General features: G+C 31.6%; 2 protein-coding genes across 2 annotated transcripts; one reads left to right on the top strand and one right to left on the bottom strand.

Moving 5' to 3' along the window:
• Positions 1-1,537: 1,537 nt before the first annotated feature.
• LOC11409308 (uncharacterized) lies at positions 1,538-14,209 on the bottom strand. Its single transcript, XM_039829040.1, is given in 14 exon segments — positions 1,538-1,950; positions 2,027-2,177; positions 2,272-2,509; positions 2,819-3,029; positions 3,401-3,582; positions 3,689-3,796; positions 5,107-6,415; positions 10,612-10,932; positions 11,012-11,162; positions 11,249-11,486; positions 11,786-11,996; positions 12,203-12,390; positions 12,485-12,598; positions 12,775-14,209. Coding segments are annotated over 14 exon segments (4,941 nt in total). The 5' UTR covers positions 13,976-14,209; the 3' UTR covers positions 1,538-1,632.
• A 7,547-nt stretch (positions 14,210-21,756) lies between these two features.
• Positions 21,757-24,425, top strand: LOC11407262 (40S ribosomal protein S4-1). The gene is made up of 5 exons (XM_003628251.4): positions 21,757-21,917; positions 22,188-22,265; positions 22,361-22,541; positions 23,231-23,328; positions 23,770-24,425. The coding sequence occupies exons 1-5, from the start codon at positions 21,915-21,917 to the stop codon at positions 24,205-24,207; spliced, it is 798 nt and encodes a 265-aa protein (XP_003628299.1). The 5' UTR covers positions 21,757-21,914; the 3' UTR covers positions 24,208-24,425.
• The last annotated feature ends 2,242 nt before the right edge of the window (positions 24,426-26,667 follow it).

The following is a 26,667-nucleotide window of genomic DNA, read 5'->3' as shown; positions in this document are numbered from 1 at the left end:
CTTTTTTGGTTGCTTTGGTCATTTTAAACGTTTTCTTTGACTGTACTTACACTCCAAGAGGGTTTTGTGGCTATAACTAGCCTTGCATTATTCTCTATATTCAATGCAAATCCCCTCTTCAGGTAATGATACCATATATGGTCACTGCTCATGAGTATTCATACTGTTCCCAAAATCTATATATAGGTATTTTAGGGATAGTACGATGGTCAAAAGAAATAATCATATGGATTACAATATGTTTATTGACTTTTAACCGGGTTAAGATTATGTAGTCTGAAAATACATAAAAAAAGTTTGGATTAAGAATCCGGACAGGGATATTTTCTTCCAATAGGAGGGCGTGCGAGAAGGCAAGAGGATAGGAAAATAGATTCTCTAACTCTTTTAGGAGCATGAAAGGCAGGGTGCCTTGTCTATGCCGTCGGATTAAGCCAACATGTCTAAAAGAGCCACGTTTTAAACCAAAATATCATGATAGCTAGAAGATATTATAAGGTGTCTCTGTAGACACTGAGATGTCGCTGTCAATGGAGTTGTGTAGTTTAAATATTGAAATTGAAATATGTTCTATTTATGTGGTGCTGTCATTATAATCTATTGATATATATTGAAAGAAATATAATCTTTAGACACCCAAATTCAATCTACCGCTAGAGAGAGATAGAGATAAAAAGAGTGTTGTGATAGATGTGATAAATTGCTCACTTGATAAGAAAGAGAGACAGAGAGAAATGAGGTGTTGAAAAGGTGTAGAAAAACAAAAAGGTGTATATATATAAATGCTCATATTAAAATATGTTCTATTTATGTGAACAATAGTTTTAGAGTAGATGTGATATGAGTCAATGGTCCAAGACTTCAAAAGATATGGTACAATGCTGTTTCAATTTGCTCTGATTGATATATTCGTAATTCATAATTATTATATGTATATAGCATTTTAGTTGTTGAACCAACATAATACCACCTCTAATATTAATCTGTATATTAGCAAAAACAACTTCCTCCCCCGTGCAAACGGGGTGTAAAAAACTAGTTAACTATATGGGTCAACTCTCTTATATATGTAACATGTTGCATGTTTACATGCGATGTTGGACTTAACCACTTACACTTACAACCCAACATTTATTCTTACTTCTTGAATAACATGTAAGGTTTTTCCACTTCTTAGATTTTGTGAAAGCATTTTTTTAACGAAAAATATTAGTAATTTGTTGTTAGATCAATATTTACTCTTTCGTTCGAGTTTCATCTGGGTTTAAACTCAGTACCTCCAACTTCTTTTCTTTTGGCTCAAACTAGTCAAGCTATCCAATCTCCCATTTGTGAAAGCAATTAAACTAAAAAGTTATCCATTTTTGTGATTGGTATGCTTTTTACTACATAGCCTATGCAACTAATTTGTTGTCTTCCATTTATAAACAAAACTTGCTATAATTTAAAAGTGATTGGTGACGGACTAAGAAATTTTCACTTACATGGACTATGAAAAATTTGATATAGACTAAAATATATTAACGAGAACTATGAAAATATACATATAAAAGGACCATTGCGAGATTTTTTTTTACACAGAAAATGAGTATGTTTTATAAACCAAAACCATATACAGGCGATGCTTATTATTTATATTTTCCCTTCTTCACATGAAGTAGAAATTGCTGTCGTAGAATAGGTGTCGGTGTCTTGCCCTTTGGAAATTGTTTCCCCCTCAAAGATCTCTCTTCTAACATAAAATGCTGGTCTTCTTGGTAAGTTTGTGAGTTGGTATTTGTTTGTTAACACAGATATAACATCAGACATTGTTGGTCGATCATTTGCATATTGCTCTACACATAAGAGACCAACATGAATGCACCTTTTCACTTCATCAGGAACAAATGTGTCATTTAATGTTGGATCCATTAACTGTAGATACTCACCATCATTCCATAGCTCCCATGCCTATTAATAATTTAATCAAATTAGGAACAACATGTAATATTTATTAAAAAAAACTCGATGAAAGTAACTGACATACATGTCCTATTAGATTTAGTGGGCGATCAACGTCATAGAAGCTATTGTTTTTTCTCCCACAAACGATTTCAAGTAGCAACACTCCAAAGCTATAGACGTCAGACTTTGTAGAACAAACTCCTTCCATGGCATATTCTGGAGACATGTATCCACTGCACAAAAGAATCATAACTTTAAAAAATAAATAATGTTTTACAAAATCATCAATAAAAAACATTGGAAACCATAAAAGTCTAGAAATCTCACTATGTCCCAACAATCCTGTTGGTATTTACTACGGATTCCTGTTGTGTGAACATTCTTGCCATACCAAAATCAGAAATTTTTGGGTTCATATTCTCATCAAGAAGTATGTTGCTCGCCTTCAAGTCTCTATGAATAATTTTGAGTCTTGAGTACTTATGAAGATAGAGCAATCCTTGAGCAATTCCTTCTATTATGTTAAAACGCTTCTTCCAATCTAGCAGCTTCTTTTTTGTACAATCTTCTCAATGAAAACATAACAATTAATGCTAAAATTTATACTACTCAAAAGTATCAAACCAAAATGCTATTTTAATTTTATATGGCTAGCTAATGAGTCACAAAGAACATGAGATTTACTTGGTTATTTTCAAGTTAGGATAACACGTTATTTCCGTGAACTATCAACAATTATTTCAGAAAATGTTTAGTTAAGAAAACTCAAGTTTTGTTGTAATTGTGCTTTAATTGTTACATAATAATGAACACAACTTTATGAATTTGTCCTAAAAAAACATCACATACAAAATAGACTTCAACATATTCTCACCAAATAGGTAGAAATCCAAGCTTTTGTTTGACATATATTCGTAAATTAGAATCCTCTCTTCTTCATGAATGCAACAACCAAGTAGTTCTACAAGATTTCTGTGCTGAAGTTCACATATAAGGACCAATTCATTTTTGAATTCTACAATTCCTTGTCCGGATGTTTTTGAAAGTCCTTTTACAGCAACTTCTTGCCCGGTTGCCAAGATTCCCTGAAGTCGTAAAACAAAAGGACAAAATTTAGGTGCATTTCCTTATATTATTTTAATACGGTTCTTAACAATTAATACACTTTTTCTAGTTGTAACAACAAACATTGCAAAGATTATGAATTTGAAAAAATCATTGATATTAGAGTTAAATCCATACAAAAAAGAATAAATACCTAAGAACATACCAAAACAGATGCATATAAGTTTTATCCAAAACAATAATCACCAACCATCAAAAACAATATTTCCACATTATAAACATTTGTTTGCAACATGAAGATGGTGCCATAACTGTGATAGTAATTTACAACATGCTTTTAAACAAACCTAATCATTAATGTATAATTAATGCAGTTGAACTTTAAAGTTACCTTATAAATGGGTCCATAGCCGCCCTGTCCTAACTTGTTTTTAGGTGAAAAGTCCATAGTTGCTTCCAAAATTGATGTAAAGTTAAAAACTTTTATATCATGTTCCTTGAAGTCATGTTCAAGATCTTTGATATTATAGGATTCAGTCGAATCCGCCAAATCCTTTCTTTTACTTTTCTTATCTACATAAAAAAAAAAAAAAAAAAAAAAAGACAAAATAGAAAGTAAAGTCGTAAAGGTATTGGATTTAGTACATTTGAACTAGACTATTTTGAAGTATCCATATACCTTGAAGTGCATATTTTTGTTTCTTTTTGGCTAAGCATAAAATGATTGGGCAAAATATGAGTAAAGCAGCTGCGATTGTAGAAGTTATCCATATCCACTTTTTTTTACCTGCATTGACTATACACAATTAATTTGAATGTGATACCAAACCCTAATCCTATCCTTCAAATTCAAAAACCTTGTATATAAATACGACTTTTGGAATCTTCATGATTATATTTTCCATTACAAGTTTAGTCACCTGAGAAAACTATACCCTCTAACGTTCAAACACTTATAACTTTCCCTTGACTAATACAATTTCAATTTCATCGGTTGCGATATATCTTTAGGAAAATCGAGAAACTTATAACAAAAGTTGGTTGATGTTTCATTTTAGCTAAGTCATTTTGGCTATTGTTTCTAACATTGATCAATAGAAATATATCCCTTTGATACCTTTCTATTTTATTTGTGTTCTTTAGGTCTTGTGAAACAAAGATTTTTTTTTTTCAACCTTTTCTTGATCAAATTGCATTTTTCGCCAATTAAGGTACAAGGCAAGTTTGTCACTTAAGGACAATGGGTAGTTTAAGTATTTATTTTGAATTGTCATATCTTATGATCCATAGGTAGGAGCGGAAATAAGTTAGGATCGATTAGGATTTGTAAGACCTATGCATGATCAGTTCGAAAAATTCAATCATAAGTTTGGTTTATTACTTGTCATAGGCATTTTTTTAGTTCCTAGTTTGACCCTTTTGGATACCTTATATGATTTTTATGGCTATACTTAATGAGCTATTTCATATCAATTTCTTTAAATAAGTAACGTTGTCATATATATCTTTAAATAGACTAACCGGTTAATATACAAATGAATCTTTACTTTAAAATTTAACGTGACACTTTAGAAAATCTAATTTATAAGATAGTACCAAGTGATGGAGGAGGGGTTTGGTAGCTCAACATAATTGAGCTAAGTAATTACTAACACAATAATTAACCTACTAATGCTTCCTATTCAAAAAACATTAGTAGGTTAACTATTGTATGTTGGTAATTTTCTTTGTCAAGACTTGAACCCTCAACATGCTTCCTATTCAAAAACTAAGTGATGGGATTTATTAGACTCATTACAACATGTTCAATTGAATTTAATTTTATTTGCACTTTTTTATAATAAATAAAAAACTAGGGAGCAGCAGAGGCTTGCTCACCCAAAATATATTCAACAAAAGAAAAGTATTACAAAAAAAGGGGATATCACCAAGACCTCAGTTGAAAGAAAACCTATAACTAGACATAACTAGGCAAAATTGCACATAAATATCCATAGATTGACACCGATTATCTAATGGCTGAAGGAAGAGACAATATCTACGGTGAATAAGCAGTAAATAATCACTTAAAAATGATATTATAATTAAGTTACGTACCATGGGAATTTGGGGCTGATTTTATAGAGTTTACCAAGACGTAGAAGTTATTCTGACTCACCAAATCAACATATTGTGTTGAATTCCATGAATAGAATGTACATCCAGTCCCATTACCATAAAATTCCTGGAATCCATTGCAATAACAATTTCTCCAACATCTAATCTTGCAATCACTGTAACTATAAGTCACATCGAATTCAAACACTGTTTCATAGTCTAAGGTTGGTGTTCCCACCATTTTCTGAAAAACCTCACCATTTTCCCTACAATTTGGTATTTCCTCCCATTTTTGGCACCCTCCATTGCTATTATATCCATAACACATATCTGCATTCCCAATATCTCCATCATGACCTACTAACCTCCCGTTCGAGGTTAGTTGCCATCGTGCAAACTTCCCATCTTTAACTTCGAAAGCGAAAGAATCTTCATTCTTGTTAGAGACAATAATGTACTGATATATACGTTGAACTTTCGTGGGAATGTTCTCGAATATTCCATTGCTATTAAGTTTTCCGCTTTTCCAATACGCTATGCCGCTTTTCTTGATGTTCAATTCACCTTCTTTTGGTTCCCATTCAAGACTAAATTCACCTGGAGTTGGTAGCGAAGGAGTCATCCATGAAACCAATGACCAATTATGTCCAGTTTTTCGATTAACTCCCAACTTCATCGTTGGGATCAAAGTGTGATCGGGATAATCAAAACTCTGCCATAATAAACTATTTGTCCCATTTGGGTGAAATTGTTGAAGCACAAAGTTACCTGTGTCTAATATAGTGGCCAAAGTGTTGTTTATGGGTTGAGGTGACGAGTAAATGATTATTGGTTTCCTATTTTATGATTCTATTTTGAGCACACCAGAATAATCTAGTGATAGAACTGCTGAATTTAAGTCAATGGAATGATTTCTATCATACATCCACACTACTGCGCCATACTCGGCATTAACACCAATGACCAAGTGAGCATCTTCGCTATCTAATGTTCGATTGAAATATAGACAATACTTGCCTTGTTTAGAACATAGCTTGGATTTGGAATTCAATGTATCACCTGGCTTCAAACTATCATTTGTTGCATTAACACAAATGTTAGTAGAAGTAATCCACCACAACCATAAGTATATCAATACAACTTGTTTCTTTATCTTAAAGCTTATCATGATCGATGAATATTGTTTCAAAAAGAAGAGAAATATACTTATCGAACCCGAAGGAGAATAATTTAAACTCTTACTATCTGCACTGCCCAACTTTGGATTGGATTGAAAAAGGAAAAGAAAAAGATATGCACTTCCCAACTCTTACTCAAATCAACTTTATCTTTATTTTTCAACTGCAAAATGTTGCACTAGACCTTTCTTCACAACTTTTTTTAAAGTTAAAGGTAAAGATCAGTTTACTTTAATATGTAAAGATAATAATTACCCTAAAAACATTGTTCACAGTGTCTACGGTTCTGGTTTTTTTGTTCCAACTCTATTTAGATTATTCAAATTAGGAAATGAATACATATAATTATTCAAATTAGAGTCGGAATAGGTCATAGAAATTGAGAAAGACTTAGAATTTCATTATTTAATTCTTAACTGTTCTTTTTTTTTTTTTACTCCATATGGCGTTATTATTACTTACTCCATCCCATATATGTAATAATACGTAGGGTTTGTCTTACATGTGCAATATTGCACATGTTAAGGTAACCAAAAGTAGTAACTTTTCATTGAAAACCAACAATTATTGAGTAAAAGTTACATATTTAATATTAAAAAATACAAGTTTCAAGTCAAAATTACTACTTTAAACGTGTTAACATGTGCAAATTTGCACATGATAAAAAAACCCTAATACGTATAAGGCTGTCATAGAAGTTATCCAAATTCTTTTTTTTATTACAGCCTTGAGGACAAGGTGTTGTTGACGGATGGAGTAATAACTGATTGCTCATGTCATTGATCAATTTGGACAATTAATAATCCAATAATTTTCTAGATAAAAAAATATTCAAAATTATAAAAAATTCAGTAGCTAAAAAAATTGTAAGGAAATCTATTTAAAAATTCGAAAGTAATTAGGTTACCTACAAAGTAATTTAACATTTTAGGTGGAAAAATTATTTATCAGATTTTAATTACCTCCCTGACCAAATGGTTAACATAATAAGTAAAAATAATTCAACCTTTTATTACTATTTTTACTATTCAAAAAAGTATTACAAAAATGATAGACGTATTCTTTTCTAGAATAAAGCATATTCAAAATAGAAAGAAAAAAAAAACAGTATCTTATCATATTATTTAATTTCCATTACTTTAGGCTATATTAAAATTGTTAGTAGATTAAGTTCTAAATATGTCAATAGAATAAACAGACAACAGTGATGTTATCAACTTTCCATTACTTATCCTTCAATGATTGTGCTAAAGTACACTGATCTATTTTTCTTTTCTTTTAAAAAGAAGTGCTGGAGAAAGGTACTCTTGTGGAACATTTTGTAGTGGAAAATAAAGATTACGCTTCTCTGATTGAATTGGTGGGACATGAAATCTGATGAGAGCCAAATAATTACTTATCTTGTTGTTCAAAGATGTGCAATGCATTGTAAGATTTCAAACTGAAACCACCCTTCTCATGTCTTGGTGAGTATTTTTTTTTTCTTCCTAGCAATCAAATAAAATGGGTATACACTTTTTCGGATCTTAATCTATCTAAAGGTGAGAAAAACAAAAAGGGAAGTAAAGTTTGAAAACAAAACAAAGTATAGAAAGATAAAGAGAGAAGAGAACAACTCAAGCAATTACCCATAATTCGAGGTTAATTAGTTCAGTCCCCTTACATTTCCAAAAGATTTTCCATTATAATATATCACACAAGGTTACAATTACTTACATACACATGTCTAAAAAAAACTTTCCTCACACTTGAGGACTTCTACGATCAAAGTTTAAAAAAAAAAAAAATTATTGTGTTTACACTTTGATACTCAAAGTGGTAAACTAACTTAAAACTCAATAGACTTTTGATACTCTTGTGGACTTCATTGAATCGTACTTGATGTGTTCTTTTGCTTCTTTTTGAATGATTTGTTGCATCTTCCTTGTCTTTCAATTTTTTGTACACGTGGTCATAAGAAGATAAAAAATGCTTCATAACTTGATAGTGACGTCTCTCCAGAAAAAGACAAAACTGGTCAGAGTTCATTAGAGTTGACCATGAGGTGTCCAGTTGACCAAGGACATGTACATTAGAGTGTACTTACATAAGAATTTGCTTTCCATTAGAATCTGTAAGGATTTGTGCAACTTCAGATCATAGTCGTATTTTTCAGAGCTTCTCTTGAATATCAAAAGCATTCATTTGCATTCAAATTTTGGTATTTCAGAACCAACAAGTTGACTTCAGAGTTAGAATTTAATTTTATGGTACTGCACACTTGAACACACATTTGTGTATCCAATTGTTCTTTCATACATTGTTATCATCAAAACTTTAGAGACATTGTTCTAAAACTCACTTTGGTTCAACACTGTCTATCTCTCTATCTATTTATCTATCTATCTATTATTATTATTCTTATTATTATTATTATTATTATTATTACGGGCACTCACGTGCCCTTCTTTTTGCTATTTTTATTACACTAGCACGTGTATATTATCAACGATATTTTATTTAAAATTTGCGTGAAAATTACAAACAATGTTTTATATAATTTTTGTAACAAAGTCAACAAATCATGTTTATCTTTTTCAATGACAACAATAATATAATAAAAATTCTTATATTTTTTAATAACGCCAACAATATAACATTATTATAGAAAAAATTATTTAAAGATATAATTGAAATAACGACTTAAAAAAAATTTAAAAAAAAAAGTCAATCCAAAATTCTCTATTGTCGATGGAAATTAATTTTACCCTAATATCCACCATTCGATTTAAAATATATTTTCAAAAGTGGGGTGATATGATATATATATATATATATATATATATATATATATAACAGTTAATATCCATTAGATTCAAATTTAAATATATTAAACTTACCATGGAGGGAAGAAAACTAGTATCGTCCCCAAAATTAAGATCTTTTGGTGAAATTCATGAATAGAATATACAACCAGTCCGACACTACAACATATATAAGATTTAGTAACAATTCAAAATTGTAACTAAATCAAAAATAAATGTTACTATTTAGATCTTGAAACATTTGACAAATGTTAGGTAAAGACCGTGTTACTAAATGATTTCAGCAACGCTTGACAGTATATTCTCCCATTTTTGGCATCCACCATTACTATTATTATAGTATCCTTCATTACTTGTTAACCTTCCAGTATATAATAGTATCTACCCTGGAAACTTTTAATACTTACAACCTTTGATTTCAAAACTGAAGGAGTCTTCATCTTTGTTAGAGACAATCATGTATCGATACACATGTTGGACATTCTCTAGAATGTTCTCGAATAATCCATTGCTTCCAAGTTTTCCACTTTTCCAATGCACTTTGCCTTGTTTCTTAATGTTCAATTCTCTTTCTCTTGGACCTATGCAGAATTATGTTGAAGAAATATTGCTAAACTTAGACAATTGCAAAATTTGTAACATTCCAAGCGTAGAACTATTTTTCACATTATTCAGATCATATCGAAGAATCGCGAAATCAGAAAGCAGAAGAAGGAATAAATTCAAAAAAAAAATGTCTACCACAGTAGCGATTGCGGCAAAGTGCAGCGTTGAAAATTCAATAAGCACACTCGATTCCATATATTTAATTTTTTTCGCAATTCCATCTATTCACATCTTTGCAGCTTCTGTATTTGTGAATTCCATCTATTCCCATACAATGTTTCTTTTCTCAATTCCATATAATCATTATATTTTCTCACATTATTGTCGTATTGAATTGTTAGTGTTATCTTTGGTGTGTGTTTTCGTTTTTCATGGCATAGAGGTAGCAAGTTTGGTGTCGCATTGAATCCTATTGTGCCGAAAATGAATAAACAAAGGCAATTGAATATTTAACTTTTTCTTATTTCCTTAACATCACAAGTTAATTTGTTTGCATTTTTCATATCTACATATGGTTGTGGTTTCTGTACTTGTCTCCTACTTCCATTACCTATTTTCCTTCAAAATTTGAAAAAGAAACGCATAATCCAATCCGGAAAAGAGGAACATCCAGATCGATCCGGCAAGCAATGCACACGAAATAGTGTCAAAGAAAAAGTAAGAGACAATGGCAATGATTATCAGTAAGAGACAATTCATTCATGCTCTTGTGTTGCACAGTTAGATTCACAAGTATCAACTAACTAGTTTTTCAATAGAAAGTAGACCATTTTGATAATATTTTTACAAGTACAGAAAATGAGTATATTACATTTTACAAGCACAGAAAATGAGAATATTACATAAACCAATACCATAATCAAGCCTTTTTTTACTTACATTCTAGCTTGCAGTTTTTGACCAATATATATTGATTACTTATATTTTCCTTCTACTTCACATGAGGTAGAAATTGCTGTCGTAGAATAGGTGTCGGTGTCTGGCCCTTTAGAAGTTGTTTCCCCGTCATAGATCTCTCTTCTAATATAGAATGCCGGTCTTCTTGGTAAAGTTGTGAGTTTATATTTGTTTGTTAACATTGATATAACATCGGACATTGTAGGTCGATCATTAGCATATTGTTGTACACATAAGAGACCAACATGAATGCACCTTTGCACTTCATCAGGAACAAATGTGTCACATAAAGATGGATCCAGTAACTGTAGATACTCACCATCATTCCATAGCTCCCATGCCTGTTAGGAGTTTAATCAAATTAGGAACAAGGAATGATATATTTTAAAAATAAAAGTCAATGTGAGTAAATTTACATACATGTCCTATTAGGTTTAGTGGGCGATCAACATCATGGAAGCTATTGTTTTTTCTTCCACAAATAATTTCAAGAAGCAACACTCCAAAGCTATAAACATCAGACTTTGTTGAACAAATTCCTTCCATGGCATATTCTGGAGACATGTATCCACTGCACCAAAATCTTGTTAATAATCCCAACTCTTTTACGTAATCATCGATAAAAAGGTAGAAACAGGGAAAGCTTAGAAAACCTACTATGTCCCAACAATCCTGTTGGTGTTAACTATTGATTCTTGTTGCGTGAACATTCTTGCCATACCGAAATCTGAAATTTTCGGGTTCAAATTCTCATCAAGGAGTATGTTGCTAGCCTTCAAGTCTCTATGAATGATTTTGAGTCTAGAGTACTTATGAAGATAGAGTAATCCTTGAGAAATTCCTTCGATTATGTTCAGGCGCTTCTTCCAGTCTAGTAACTTTTTTCTTGTACAATCTTGTCAATGAAAACATGATACTTAATGTTAAAATGTATACTAATCAAAAGTAGAAAACTAAAATGCCATTTTAGATTTCTATGACTAACTAATGAGTCACATAAAACATGATATTGGTTATTAAGTTAGAATAACATGTTATTTTAGTGAACTATCCAAAATAAAGATCCCATAACTTTATTTATAATTGTGCTCTATTTATAACATAATAATAGACACAATTTTATGATTTCTTCATAATAAAAAAAAAAAAAAAAAAAAAGATCACATACAAATATAGCCTTCAACATATTCTCACCAAATAGATAGAAATCCAAGCTTTTATTTGGCATATATTCGTAAATTAGAATCCTTTCTTCTTCATGAATGCAACAACCAAGTAGTTGTACAAGATTTGTGTGTTGAAGTTCACATATCAATGCCAATTCATTTCTGAATTCCACAATTCCTTGTCCAGATGTTTTTGAAAGTCTTTTTACAGCAACTTCTTGTCCTGTTGCCAAGATTCCCTGAAGTCATAATTTAGATGTATTTTCTTAGATGCTTTTTAATGGATCTCTGAGAAAATTATGTATTTGAAGAAATAATGGATACTTAAGTTGATAACCATATACTAAATATACCTAAAACCAATGCATAGATGTTTTGTCCGAAACAAAATTCGCCAACCATGAAAAAAATATTACCACATTATAAACATTTGTTTTCAAGTCACCTTATAAACGGGTCCATAGCCTCCCTGTCCTAACTTGTTTTCAGATGAAAAATCCATAGTTGCTTCCAAAATTGATGTAAAGTTAAAAACTTTTATATCATGTCCTTTGAAGTCATTTTCAAGATCTTTGATATCATAGGATTCCGCCAAATCTTTCATCTTACCCTCCTTTCTTTTACTTTTCTTACCTACATAACCAAAAAAAATCAAAGATAAAAATAGAACCTATACATATCCATCTTTTTTTTTACCTGGATTAACTATTTTAAAGTAACCATATACCTTGTAGTGCATATTTTTGTTTCTTTTTGGCTAGGAATAAAATGAGTGGGCATAATATGAGTAAAGCAGTTGCGATTGCAGCACCTATCCATATCCTCCTCTTACCTGCATTGACTATACACAAATAAAATAAAAAAACTAAGTGGTGGCGTATAAGATGTTTGATTTCAATCAATTTTATTTGCACTTCAGTTGTCCTTAGACCGACACCGGCTATAATAGAAGGAAATATTTCTAGAATCATACTAAAAAAAATCTATCTAATTAAAATGATACTAAATGTTATATACCATGGGAATTCGGAGGTGATTTTGTTGGCTTTACCAAGGCGTAAAAGTTATTCTTTTTGTCCAAATCAACGTCTTGTGTCGAATTCCATGAATAGTATATACATCCAGTAAAATTACTGTATAATTCTTCGAATCCATAGCAATTACAATTTCTCCAACATCTCATCTTGCAATCATCGTAACCATTAGCAGGTTCATCTGTTGTTGCATTGTCTTTATTTGGTCTTCCCACCATTTTCCGAAAAACCTCACCAGGTTCCCTACAATTTGGTATTTCCTCCCATTTTTGGCACCCTCCATCGCTATTATATCCATAACACATGTCTGCATTTGCAACTTGGCACCCTTCATCACTTTTATATCCATAACACATGTCTGCATTAGAAGTGCTTCCAGCATCACTTATTAACCTCCCCTTCGGGGATATGAACCATCGTATAAATTTCCCATCTTTAACTTCAAAAGCAAAAGAATCTTCATCCTTGTTAGACACAATAATGTACTGGTATATACGTTGAACTTTCGCAGGAATGTTCTCGAACATTCCATTGCTTTTGAGTTTTCCACTTTTCCAATGCACTTTGCCACTTTTCCTGATGTTCAATTCACCTTCTTTTGGTTCCCATTCAAGACTAAGTTCACCTGGAGTTGGTAGCGAATGAGCCAACCGTGAAACCAATGACCAATTATGTCCTGTTTTACGATTAACACCTAACTTCATCGTTGGTAACAAAGTGTCTACGGGAGAATCAAAACTCTGCCATAATATACTCTTTGTCCCATTTGGGTGAAGCTGTTGAAGCACGAAGTTACCGGTGTCTAACATAGTGGCCACAGTGTCGTTGGTTGGTTGAGGCGAATAATAAATGATAATTGGTACATTCCTATTTTGAAATTCTATTTTGAGTACACCAGAGTAGTCTAGTGATAGAACTGCTGAATCTATGGCTATGGGTTGATTTCTATCGTACATCCACACTACTGCGCCGTCAACACCACTACTTACAACCAAGTGAGCTTCTTCGCTATCGAAATATAGACAAAACTTTCCTTGTTCAGAACATAGCTTGGATTTGGAATTTAATGTATCACCTGGCTTCAAACTATCACTTGTTGCTTTAACACAAATATTAGCAGTAGTGTTCCACCACAACCATAAGTATATCCAAACAATTTGTTTATTTCTTTTAAAGCTTATCATGATTGATGAATATTGTTTCAAAAAGAAGAGAAATATACTTACCAAATCCAAAGATGAATAACTTCAACTCTTGCAATATGCACTGCGCAACTTTGGGTTGGAAATTTGATACAAGTGATTTTAGGTCCTTATCATAGTTCCTTCTGTTTCAGACAATTAATCTCAAATCAACTTTATCTTTATTTTTCCACCACAAAATGTTGCACAAGAGTACCTCTTTCTACAACTTTCTTTAAAAGGCAAAGGAGAAGATGAGTGTACTTTAATACATAACTATTGAAGGATTGGTAATTTAAAGTTAATAAGGTCATATGTGATATTTTTATTTTTCTTATCTTTGTTACTAAAAAGTGTTGCAAAAATGAGAGATGTATTCTTCTTCTGGTACAACTATTTTATGACAAATTTAAATAACTTTCTCTCATACTCACGTTGCGTTCTTACTTTCTGTCTCTTCATTTTTCTCTCTATTGTTTTATTATCCATAGGAGGAAAGAAAATGTAGATCATCACAAACTGGTAGTACAAGTATCATTATTACTCTATTCAAAACAAACAAAAAAATAAACTAAAAAATTGCACTTTTGCTAGTCAATTGTAAGAGAAAGACCTAATTGCAAACAATATATTAGTTCAAGAATCTGATTACAATCTTTTTCTTTAAAAATCTAGTTTAAAATTCTCAAATAGTTTAATTATCTACAAAATAATTCAACTTTTTATGTATTATCTTTACTATTTAAAAATTAACGCAAAAATGAAAGATGTATTTTTTTTTTTTGGAGAAAAGCATATATTCACAATAAAAAAAATGATCCAGTAGCTTATCATATTATTTAATTTTCATCCCTTTTGGTTATACAAATTGCTGTGTAATTAAAATTGTTAGTAGATTAAATTTGAAAAGAGAGCAACAGTATAAACAGTGATGCTATCAACTTTCAATAATTGTGTTAAAGTAATCTGATTTTTTTTCCTTTTATTTATAAAAAGAAGTGTTTGAGAAAAGCACTCTTGTGGAAAATTTTGTTGTGGAAAATAAAGTTTAACATTTGTAAGATTTGCAACTGAAACAGCTCTTATGTCCCTCAAAAAAGAAACAGCTCTTATGTCTTGGAGAGTATTTTTTTAGCATTCAAATTAAATAGGAATGAACTTTTTCCGAGCTTAATTTTACGATATTTTGTTGTGCTTAAAGTAGAATCTCAAATTAGAAAATTACCAATAATCATTTACCCTTCACCTCAACCCACCAATAACAGGGTAACTTTGTGTTCTAACAAGTATCTTTAAGCATGTATTTTTGTTTTTATGGAAATTATATATTTATCGGAGTATTTTGTTAGTATTCAAGCTACATAGATGTAGTGTATATTCCAAGTTATACATATCAACAAAATTCATGATGTGAAGCCATTTATGCACACATGAATAGTTAGACCTGAAACTAATAAAATGAAGTGATTATGATAGTTAGAGTTAAGGTTGTCAAAATCGGGACTTTACTTTAGGTCAAAAAGAAATAGTAAAATTGGAACTCTACAATCACAATCAAAATCGATGGATTTTATCAAAAAAAAATTCATCTTAAGGAAAGGATCACGTTAAGGGAGTATATAGTGTTACTGCAAAACTCAGTAGTCATATTAATGTACCATGATAGAGTGATTCGTATTTCTCCACTAAGCATATGCCTTACTTATGGAAAGACCAAATAAGTATTGCAAAATAAAAGAAAATGATTTCTAAATTCTTATTATGGATTTTTTACTTATAAACTAAATTGAAGAACCATTTACCAAAAGAACTTAATTAAGTACCAAACAAAACTAATTAAGATGCACTAATCAGGGGCAGTTCTAAGGCCCGGAGAGTCTGGGCAGTTATCCGGATTCCGGCCCAAATTTTTTGCAATTTCTTATATAAATTCTTATGAATTTTTTATATAAACCTCTATAAATTAGACAATTTCTTTAAATTGTTTTATTATTTGCTTACAATTTCTTATGTAACCCCTATAAATATGTTGCAAATTTTTTTTTCCAGACTTTATAATAATCCCGACACTAATGCTATTCTACTTTGGCATATATAGTATTTTCTAAACATGGTATGTTGCTTCTTTATTGTGAACATAAAAAAAGATGCAGAGTAAAGTTCAAAACAATCCTATCTTTTAAAACTCTATCTTCATTCAAACTTGATGTTACTTACAAATTTCACATAATGAACTCAGGGACAAAAAAAAAATAGTATAAATTGCTAAACTCAAATTATTAGTTAAAGCATGCTGCATAGAAACTAAAACAAAGTTTAAATGCTCTAAAACTTAGCACCATTTTACAGTATGATGAAGATCTTCAGATTTTCTATCTATGTATGTGTTTAAATAAACATCTTTAACGTAAAATTTTGACAGCATGATGAAGATCTTCAGATTTTTTATATCTATCTATTTTTTTAAATGAACATCTTTAGCGTAAAGTTCAGCGGAAAGATATTTGACAGCATGATGAATGTAACGCCCTATTTCTATTAAAGCGATAAAACACGCGAATAATATAAATATTCAAGAAATAGACGTTACGTCATCAACAAAAATCCAAACAACATGCATATATAAGAATTCTCAACAGCCGCAGCGGATATAGATCATACATCTCCAAAGTATATATGTCATGAGATCGAATACATCATCATAAAATTCTCCAAAACATAAATAAATCCAGGATAGACAATCTATAATAAATCATAAAACAACATCCTAGATCAGAGCCTAAATCTAAGACTCCAAGAAACGATAATGGAGATAGCTCCCGCTATCCAAGCAATCACCAAGCAACTCACCGAAAGCAAACTAATCCTGCACTTCGTCTACCCATCCATACAGACAGGTAGGCGATCCATCACAGATCCACTAGGGGTAAACTTCATATCAATCATAATCAACATAAACAAGCATAGGCATTCAAGGATTCATGCATAACACATATACATAACCATCCCTCCTAAAATCCTAGCATCACATGATTATTATCCCCCATCACATACATTTCAAGCTATCAAATTACTAACATAGCATAGCAACATATTCAATCACTAATCAAGTCATCGACATAAGCTCATCATTCATCAACCACAATCAAGAAAGGATTACTCACATTATTCTTCATTTAGCATACTTAACTCAACAATACAATTCATCATTTCAAAGTTATAAGCAGACAATTATCATTATCAACGGAATCACTACATCATATATATACATATATACGATTCACACCTCATCACTATCACTAAAATAATTATCATCAAATACATTCACCAAGTGTATAAGCACGAGCAAGTAAGACATGCAATTAGAGCATAATTCAATTATTCACAACCGTCAACAAAATCCACCAATGTACAGATACACCAATCCACATAATCATGACATTCACCGAATTCCATCAATGCACAAATTCATCAAGTCACATATTCAATTATGACACGACTCATCAATTACTATAATGCATGCAATGTTCTAGACTCCTCTAGATGCATGCGGTACCATCAACAACAACGTCTAGGCCTTCACCCCATGATGCCAACTGTACATCATATGTAAGAGTACACCTCCTCCTCTTACGCACAACTATGTAAAAGTACACCTCCTTTTACATTTCTCATATGACTCAATATGACTATGATGCATGGACATACGAGCAAAGACTCAATAATGCAAAATCAAACATTCACCAACAACAATGTAAAAGTACACCTCCATTTACATTGATCAACTTTAACAACAATTGCATTATCAAGTATTTACGTCCACACAATCAATCAAGTTATAATTCAATAAAGAGTCATCACCACACCATCACTTAACATATATGCATTCACCGACAATATCACAATCAATTAACATATATGTATTCACCCACAATATCACAACCAATCAACATATATGTATTTACCAACAATATCTCAATCAATCAACATATATGTATTCACCAACAATATCACAACCAATCAACATCAACTATATCATATAGTTCAACAACTCCATATACTTCCTCACAATCCAAGTAAAGAAGAAAATACTTCACATTATGATAAACATCATATTCATCACCTAGAAATCATCCACATATCTTCATATAATCATATCAAACTATCCACAAAAAGATTTGCTAAGCAATTGGTCTTAAAAATTATTTTCGACAAGGTTCGTCTCTCATTTTACAACTTTAAAATAATTGAGACAAATGAACCAAAACCAAGTAAATAAACTCTAGGGCCTCGACTATGTATACACTTAGACCACATATAAGTGTAATTGATTATACATGTGCGTTTCATCGGTCGACTACGACAAAATCACAAAGTTACGACAAGTTCGTATCACTTTACCATTTTTCAAGTTGTCCAGCAAAACAAAACAAACAAGTTGGGAAACCTCAACTAAGTATATACTCAAATCATATATGAGTGCAGTAGTGTATACATCAATGTTTCATAGGCCAACTCACTTAAATCTCAAAGTTTTGCAAAGTTCATATCGTTTTACTCATAATGCAAAACCAATTCATTTTCAAAGCAAAACCAAGTTAGATCCATTACAACATAGGTTAAATACTCTTAAACCTCTTAATTAAAATCCGAATACTTAAATTTTGAAGTTTGGAAACAAACCATAAGATTTGGTTTAACTTAGGAATATTTATGCTAAATTTTCAAAGTTTTACTAAGACCCACTTGGAGTATTTTCATCATAACTCCAAATCTAAAAATCATTTTCAAGTCAAACAAAAACTATTGCAAAGCTAACACAATTATCTAAAACTTTCTTGTTTACACCAAAGGCCAATTCAAAACAGAAACGTGTGAAAAAGACACAAGAACGCGAAACAAGAAATGTTGTCAGAGAGCATTTCGCTTAAGCGAAGGAGTCTTCCCTTAAGCGAACTACTTACAGTAGATGTTCGCTTACAGCTCGCTTAAGCGAACAATCATCAGTTCTGCAGAATTTTTCACGGGTTTAAACCATTTTCACCCCAAAACTCCCAATTTTGATCTCCCAATGCCCAAATATGTTTCCAAAGTTTTTTTATAGGTCAAGACACTTAAAAGGCTCTCAAGAACACATCAAACATGAAAACAAATATCATTTTTTTTTTGGTAAGGAAAACAAATATCATTCAAACATGATTCCCCAAATCAACCCATTTTCACAAAACCAACAACAACAACTTAATTCACATCACAAACTCATGATTCATGAACACCTAAGCTATGAATCATCAACAAACAATATCTCTCAATAACAACAACATCAATTAAACATGATTCTCATCACAATTCAACAACAACATAGCACAACTCAACAATTTGAGCATAATTCACAATATATCATTTTCACATACTATGAACATGCAATTTCACCAACAATTCAATTATCACCAATTTCATGTATTCAAACATATAGTCATAACAAGAGCACGAATTTCAACAACCAAGAGAAAAATAATCACTTATTCAAATAAGCACTTAAGCATGCAATTAATGAAAAATTACAACTAAGTGATTATGATTGAAATCTAACCCCCTTACATTAGTTAGAAAAAATCCTAGCTCAAGCTTCAATTTACCTCCTAGAATCACCACCACCTCCTAGGTCTTCTCTTCTAACCCTTTTCCTCTTCTCTTGCACTTTCTCTCTACCTCTCTCTAAAAATCTTATGAAATAAAAAATGAATGTTATTTTCTCTTTAAGACAAGGTTTATATAGGCTATTCTCAAATGGGCTCAACTCTAATGTCTTAGTGGGCTTAACCCACCCAATCATAATTCTAAAAAGTTTCTACACACTTAACGGTAAAATACTAACAACGGTCACTTACCGGCTCACAACTATTTACCACACTAGTAACTTAGTAAAATAATGGTTCTCACTAACACACTAAAAATGTTCCTCACCAAAAATTACTAATTTACCCTTCTAACACGAGAACCCAAGAAAATGCACTCAATGATAAATAATCACGCACAAGCACATAGAAACACATATTAAAACAATTAAAACTAAATCTAAAGAAAATCGGGCTGTTACAATGAAGGTCTTCAGATTTTCTATCGATCTATTTTTTTTAAAATGAACATCTTTAGCGTAAAGTTCAACGTAAAGATATTTGACAGCATGATGAAGATCTTCAGATTTTCTATCTATCATTAGTTTAAATGAACATCTTTAGCATAAAGTTCAGCGGAGAAATATTTGACAGCAAGATGAGGATCTATATATGCTATCTATCTATGTGTGTTTAAATGAATATCTTTTGCAAAAAGTTCAACAGAGATATTTTTGACAGCATGATGAAGATCTTCAGAAAACTTTTCTCTTTGTATTTTTCAATGTGTTCCTTCTGTGCAAACAAAAATAAATTTGTGCGAGGAAAAGAAAAAACAACATAATTTAACAACATAAAACTGATCATAGATATATTCATTTTAACAACATAATTCAACAACATAAAACACATAATAAAATAAAACATAACAAATCACGGATCAGCTAAACTAATGTCTTCGTCTAGTCCCTCAAGCAGAGCCCTAATCTTTTCGTAGTTCATGGGACGAATCAAACTTTTTAGAATTTGTTCAATAGATTTGACCAATGAAGCATCCAACTTGATCGGTCCTTTAGTATTGTACTTACCAAAGATTAAGAACATGGTTCTCAAACCGTCGTCGTTTACGAGCTTCATTCGACTGAACCATAGAGTTCCGGTGGAGTCGATCAATGGACGTCGATACTCAACAACGTCCACCCTCCTTCTTGTGTATAATATTTTTGAATTATATAATCCAAAACATCCCTCACTATACAAAGTACGAATTTTCACTCATTTTTTACCCATTATTAAAGCATTTTCGGATTATATATTCGGAAAAGCTTTGATAAATTTCAGATTATATAATCTGAAACAAGTTAGAGTTTTGGACGACAAAAGTAACTCATGGAACATGTTTTTCAAAGGTTTTTACCAGCCATTATGGCTGGTAAAACCGTCTGAACACATTTTTTGACTCAACATTAAGTGTCGTTACACTCTATGCAACACAATTTTCACAAATTTACCCTATAGACACCCTCCAAACCTTCATCATTTCTCACATCATCATCTCACACTCTTTCCTTTATTTTTTTTCCTTCTACAACAACGTCTTTCTATCGTTGGTCTTTCACAAAAAGAGACTACTTTGAACAATAAATAAGGATGGTGACGTGCTGCAAAGAAACACAATTTGTCTGGATGTCATGTTGGTTTTTTTGGGTGCATGGTTGACCATCATGGTCTCTTTCACCCTAAACGAACCTTACCCCAACACCCTCCCTCCCCTCACCATCAACTTGCACTATAGGTTTAACTTTATATTTTTAATAGCTTAGCATCAGGTTGAATATTTTATGCAATAAGCCTAAAAAAATTTAAGCTTAAGCTTTATTTTATTGCAAGTGTATTGATATATTAATAAAATGAGATTTTGTTCATATCATTTTGTCCTTTTAATCTTGTTTGTATTTGCATTTATTCTACGTTTTTATCATTATATTTATGTCATTGAAATAATATAAACCACAATTTTTAAAAATCTGGGCAAAACATATTTCAGATTATATAATTTTAAACTCCTAACAATCTGTTTCAGATTATACAATCCAAACCATCTGTATTTTGGAAAAAATAGCACGCGTGATATTCTGATAGGGTGGGAAAAGCAATTGCATAGAAAAAATAGTATGGGCCAAAAATAGTTTGAAGAAAACTTGACAAGGCCCATATCCATGATTACGGTAGAATTAGGGTTACTTATGCGGCAGCCTCCTCACTTGAGTTTTTCTTTTTCTCTCTAACTTTGGAACTTTTGGCTGCTCTGTTAATCTCACAATATGGTTCGTACTCTTCTTCTTCTTCTTCTTCTCAATTTTCATTTTGATTCATTTTTTCAATCTCATTTCGTAATGGTTTTACACATTCACAATTTGTTTATAATTGAAATTACCACTGAATTTTATGTTAAGCAGCTTCGATGATTTTTAGTTGAATTTGATGTTTAGATCTCTTAATATAAGCTCTGCTTGAATAAACAACTTAATTAATCGTTTTAGATAAGTAGATCCAAACAAGTCCTTATTTTGTTTGATATATTTGTGAATTAACAGGCTAGAGGATTGAAGAAGCATTTGAAGAGGCTCAATGCCCCCAAGCATTGGATGCTTGACAAATTGGGTGGTGCTTTTGTAAGTATCAAAGTTATTTTACTTTTAATTCGGTTTTTAAGCGTGTTTTTTCCGAAGATTGATGTAAATTTTGTATGGGAAAAATGTATGTATAGGCTCCAAAACCCTCGTCAGGACCACACAAATCTAGGGAATGTCTTCCCCTCATTCTGATTTTGCGAAACAGATTGAAGTATGCTTTGACGTACCGTGAAGTTATCGCTATTCTCATGCAACGACATGTCCTTGTTGACGGCAAAGTCAGGACTGACAAGACATATCCAGCTGGATTCATGGGTATGAATCTTGCTGATCTCAGTCTAGAATAATTGATTAATTTATTTTGCGCAGTTAATATGCTTTGGTATAAAATTGATGATTTATATGACACATTTCTTTATTGTTATTGTTACTGTGTTATGAGCTTGATAACTTTTGATGTATTATAGCTTGGTCTAGAGTATTGAAGTACCTGTTTGGACTAGTCTTATTTTGAGCTTATGCAAAACATTTTATGCAAATAAATTAGTTTTTATGTTTATTTGTAAGTTCTCATTTATGTTTATTTATAAGTTCTCATTAACAAAAATTGTATCTTTATAAACTGTTTTTCCATAAACTACATTACAAACTTATGAATAATACATAAAAGTTTATTTATTTGCATAAGTTGTTTTGCATAAGCTAAAAATAAGCATAATCAAACGGGACCTAATAATGGAATCACATGATTTTATTTGAAGACAAAACAGGATGTAGATTTGTTTGTTTGACTCCGTTTCAATAGATTGTCGATGTAAACCAGTATTTGCAATGTTTAGCAATGTTTTTCATGTCTGGCTTGTTTAAAATGAAAATTTGAACTGAAGTTGTGCAATTAAAGAATTTGTATGATATTCTGTATTCTTCTGTAAAAGTTCTGACTCATTTGATTTGGCTGTGGCATGATTGTATTTTTTTAATATTTTTTTTCTTTTTTCTTTTAGATGTTGTCTCAATTCCTAAAACAAATGAGAGCTTCCGTCTGCTTTATGACACCAAAGGCCGCTTCCGTCTCCACTCAGTCAGAGATGATGAGGCAAAGGTACCTTCATTTGCTTACTGAATTTTTGCACTCACTTGTCTTTTGGTCAATAATCTTTTATTTTATTCAATATCATAGTTTGAATGGCTTTTGCTGTTTATAAGATTCATGAATGCTACGAAGCACTGATATTGATACGGACACACGGACACGTACACTCTGACACCGATAAGATTTATGTATAGTATTTGATTATGCGGTGTCAGACTCCGACACCGGAACTTGCATAAACTGAGTAGTGTCTGTGCTTCATATCATGAATGTGTATTTATAAGATTTATGTACGCTCAATACAATAACAGATGTTGATGTTAGTACACCGTTTAATCATGCCATTTTCATGTTCATGTTATTATATGATTTGGAGTTATAGGATTGTAAACATTTTGTTTGCTGAATTTTGTGTTTACATGTTTTCGTTGTATGTGATGTGCATGGCAGTTCAAGCTCTGCAAGGTTCGTTCAGTGCAATTTGGGCAGAAAGGTATCCCATACCTTAACACCTATGATGGTCGCACTATCCGTTACCCAGACCCCGTCATCAGGGCTAATGACACCATCAAGCTGGATCTGGAGGAAAACAAGATTGTTGATTTCATCAAATTTGATGTTGGGAACGTCGTTATGGTTACTGGTGGTAAGAATAGGGGACGTGTTGGAGTGATTAAGAACAGAGAGAAGCATAAGGGAACATTCGAGACAATCCACGTTCAGGATGCCACTGGTCATGAGTTCGCAACTCGTTTGGTCAATGTGTTTACTATTGGCAAGGGCACAAAGCCATGGGTATCTCTTCCCAAGGGTAAGGGTATTAAGCTTACAGTCATCGAGGAAGCTAGGAAGAGGGCTGCTGCGGCTCAACAAGCAGTTGCTGCTTAAATATCTATGGACTGAGTGTTTTGTAGTTTTTATTCGACTCTTGTGTTTTGAATATCTTTATCAATTTTGGTGTTATATGTCTTTTATAATCTGCGCAACTTCGGTTCATCCCTAGCTGGATATTGTCATGGAAATGTTATTTTAGACTATTTTTCTTTTATTTTCATCTTATCAAAAAGCCAGTTTATCACATAACCAAAGCTGAAATTTTGATTTTAGATTATGATTTGATTGTTTTTGTTTTCCTTTGCCTAATGTCCAATTCTGAAGCCTTGATTTTAAAACAATCACCATGCCATTTTGATTTTGATTTACCTCGTGTCAATGCTCAAGGCACCAGTGCCGCCTAGTCACCTGGTTGACTATGAATTCAAATGAACAAATTTTAAGTTTTAGGTATATATATATATATATATATATATATATATATATATATATACACATTTTTTTTATTATTATATGTTTACCACCATAAAAGACGGAGGGGTGAGTGACCTGATTGGTTAAAATTAGTTAACATTGTTGGACATAATGGTTCCCAACGCTTTTGGCATGACTCCCTAACTAGCATATAATCTTTTCATGTTTTATGTAAAAACCTATCTATTTTCCCGTAACTATGCTCTGCACCTATACTGTATGAAAAAAGTGAAAGTAGTAGTATATATTTTTGAGGTTTAGTGGTTCAAGTTTTAAGTTTAGAAAACTAGTTACAAACGAGCTGTATTATCTTTTTTCGGAAAATTTTGTTATAGGGGAATAGATTATTAGAGATAAACATAGATCCCAAACATATAAATCTAAAAAACCATGAAGTATCAACTTAGTTTTAAATAGAATACTACTCATATAATAGTTACATTATAATAACATACCATCCTATCATTAATATATACTTTTGATATTATATTTGTCCATTGACGGGTTGAATTACGTATCTTGTAAAAAATTTGTTCTAAAGGAAAATATTATTATTCCAAAAATGTATTATGCTTGGTATCCTTCCTTAGTATGATAGCAATTCCAATCCACATGGTCTTATTGTTATAAGGTGTGAGAAGTTAGAAACTATCTACAATCTTCCACATATGACTACCATGTCACATGAATGAATGAGTATGTTCAATAACAACAAATAATTCAATTTGCCAAACACTTTCTACTGAGCTAATAATGGACAAAGTAAACTCTCTTTTGAAATATTGAATAACCAAAAGCATGGATAAAGAGAACTCATAACTTCCATGAACAATTCATAAGTTCATGGGAACCCCTCCGTGAAAAAGTATCAATCCACAAAGGTTCTTCAACTCCTTCTTCCAAAGAAAATAAGCTTACGAAATTCTTTCACCACTTTTGAAGAGTTCTCCTCATTATTTATCCATTTCTTCCTGTTGTGGATTGATTCTTGTATTGCTTGGTTACTCGGCGGAGGAGTAGAGAGACTTTAGGTGAGGTAACATTACTTTCTTCTATTTCCTGATTCACCTTAGAATTCACAACGGTATATATTAATGGTTTGTTAGGTAATGCAACTGTAGAAGTTGTGATCATGTTTAGTATTATTTCGAAGTTGGTTATTATCACCACGAAGTGAAGTTGTCATTGAAATATTATACAAAATATACATGCCAGAATACAATTTTCAAAAGATTAGAATATGAGTGAAAATGCAAACTTCATATTCATAAAAAAAAATAAAAAATAGAACATTTACATGAGATTGGAGCATTTTCTTTTGACATTGTTTTCAACCTTTTTGTTTTCTTAACTTGAAGAACATTTTTTCTAAGAAGTCTAGCCTTTGCTGCTTTATTTTTGCTCACCCCATCTTCAAAAATCAATTGTTCCTTTGACTTTTGATGATCCATCTTAAACCGAACTTTGTCAAGAATTTTGATTCCAAAATCTTTCCCAAGCCATTTTAATATCTGCAAAGATACCATAACCACAACCACACATCGTTGAGCAACAATTGACTATAATTAATGAAAAAGCAAGCAACAACAATATAGTGACACCTAAATTTTGATTGAAACTACTTATAGTTCAACAAATAGGACTCCGAGGAAAGGAAAGCAAGAAATCAGATATGATGTAAAATCAAACGAAAAAGCAAGTCCCTGTTGTGATAGATGATAACTAATTATTTATGTTAATACTTGCCTTGGTTATTCTTGAACCCGTCACAAATTCCTTGTGTAGGTAGAAGTTACATTCAACTAAACATTATTCATTCTAATTGTGTCATCACAAATCAAAGACAAAATCACTTCTCATATTGTTCAGTAGCATATATGAGCATCTTTGAAATGCATGTACATGCACAACCAATTAAAAGTGTTCAAATTATCCAATTCAATGTAAAAGGACTGATGAGGTTATATTTTAAATGGTTATGAACTTCAAAATAAATCCCACCTAGGGTCTGTTTCGGAGTTTAAGAGTGCCTTTGGGGAG

Source organism: Medicago truncatula, chromosome 8 (assembly GCF_003473485.1).
Source record: "Medicago truncatula cultivar Jemalong A17 chromosome 8, MtrunA17r5.0-ANR, whole genome shotgun sequence".
Classification (NCBI taxonomy): domain Eukaryota; kingdom Viridiplantae; phylum Streptophyta; class Magnoliopsida; order Fabales; family Fabaceae; genus Medicago; species Medicago truncatula.
This window is presented reverse-complemented; position numbering and strand designations above follow the sequence as displayed.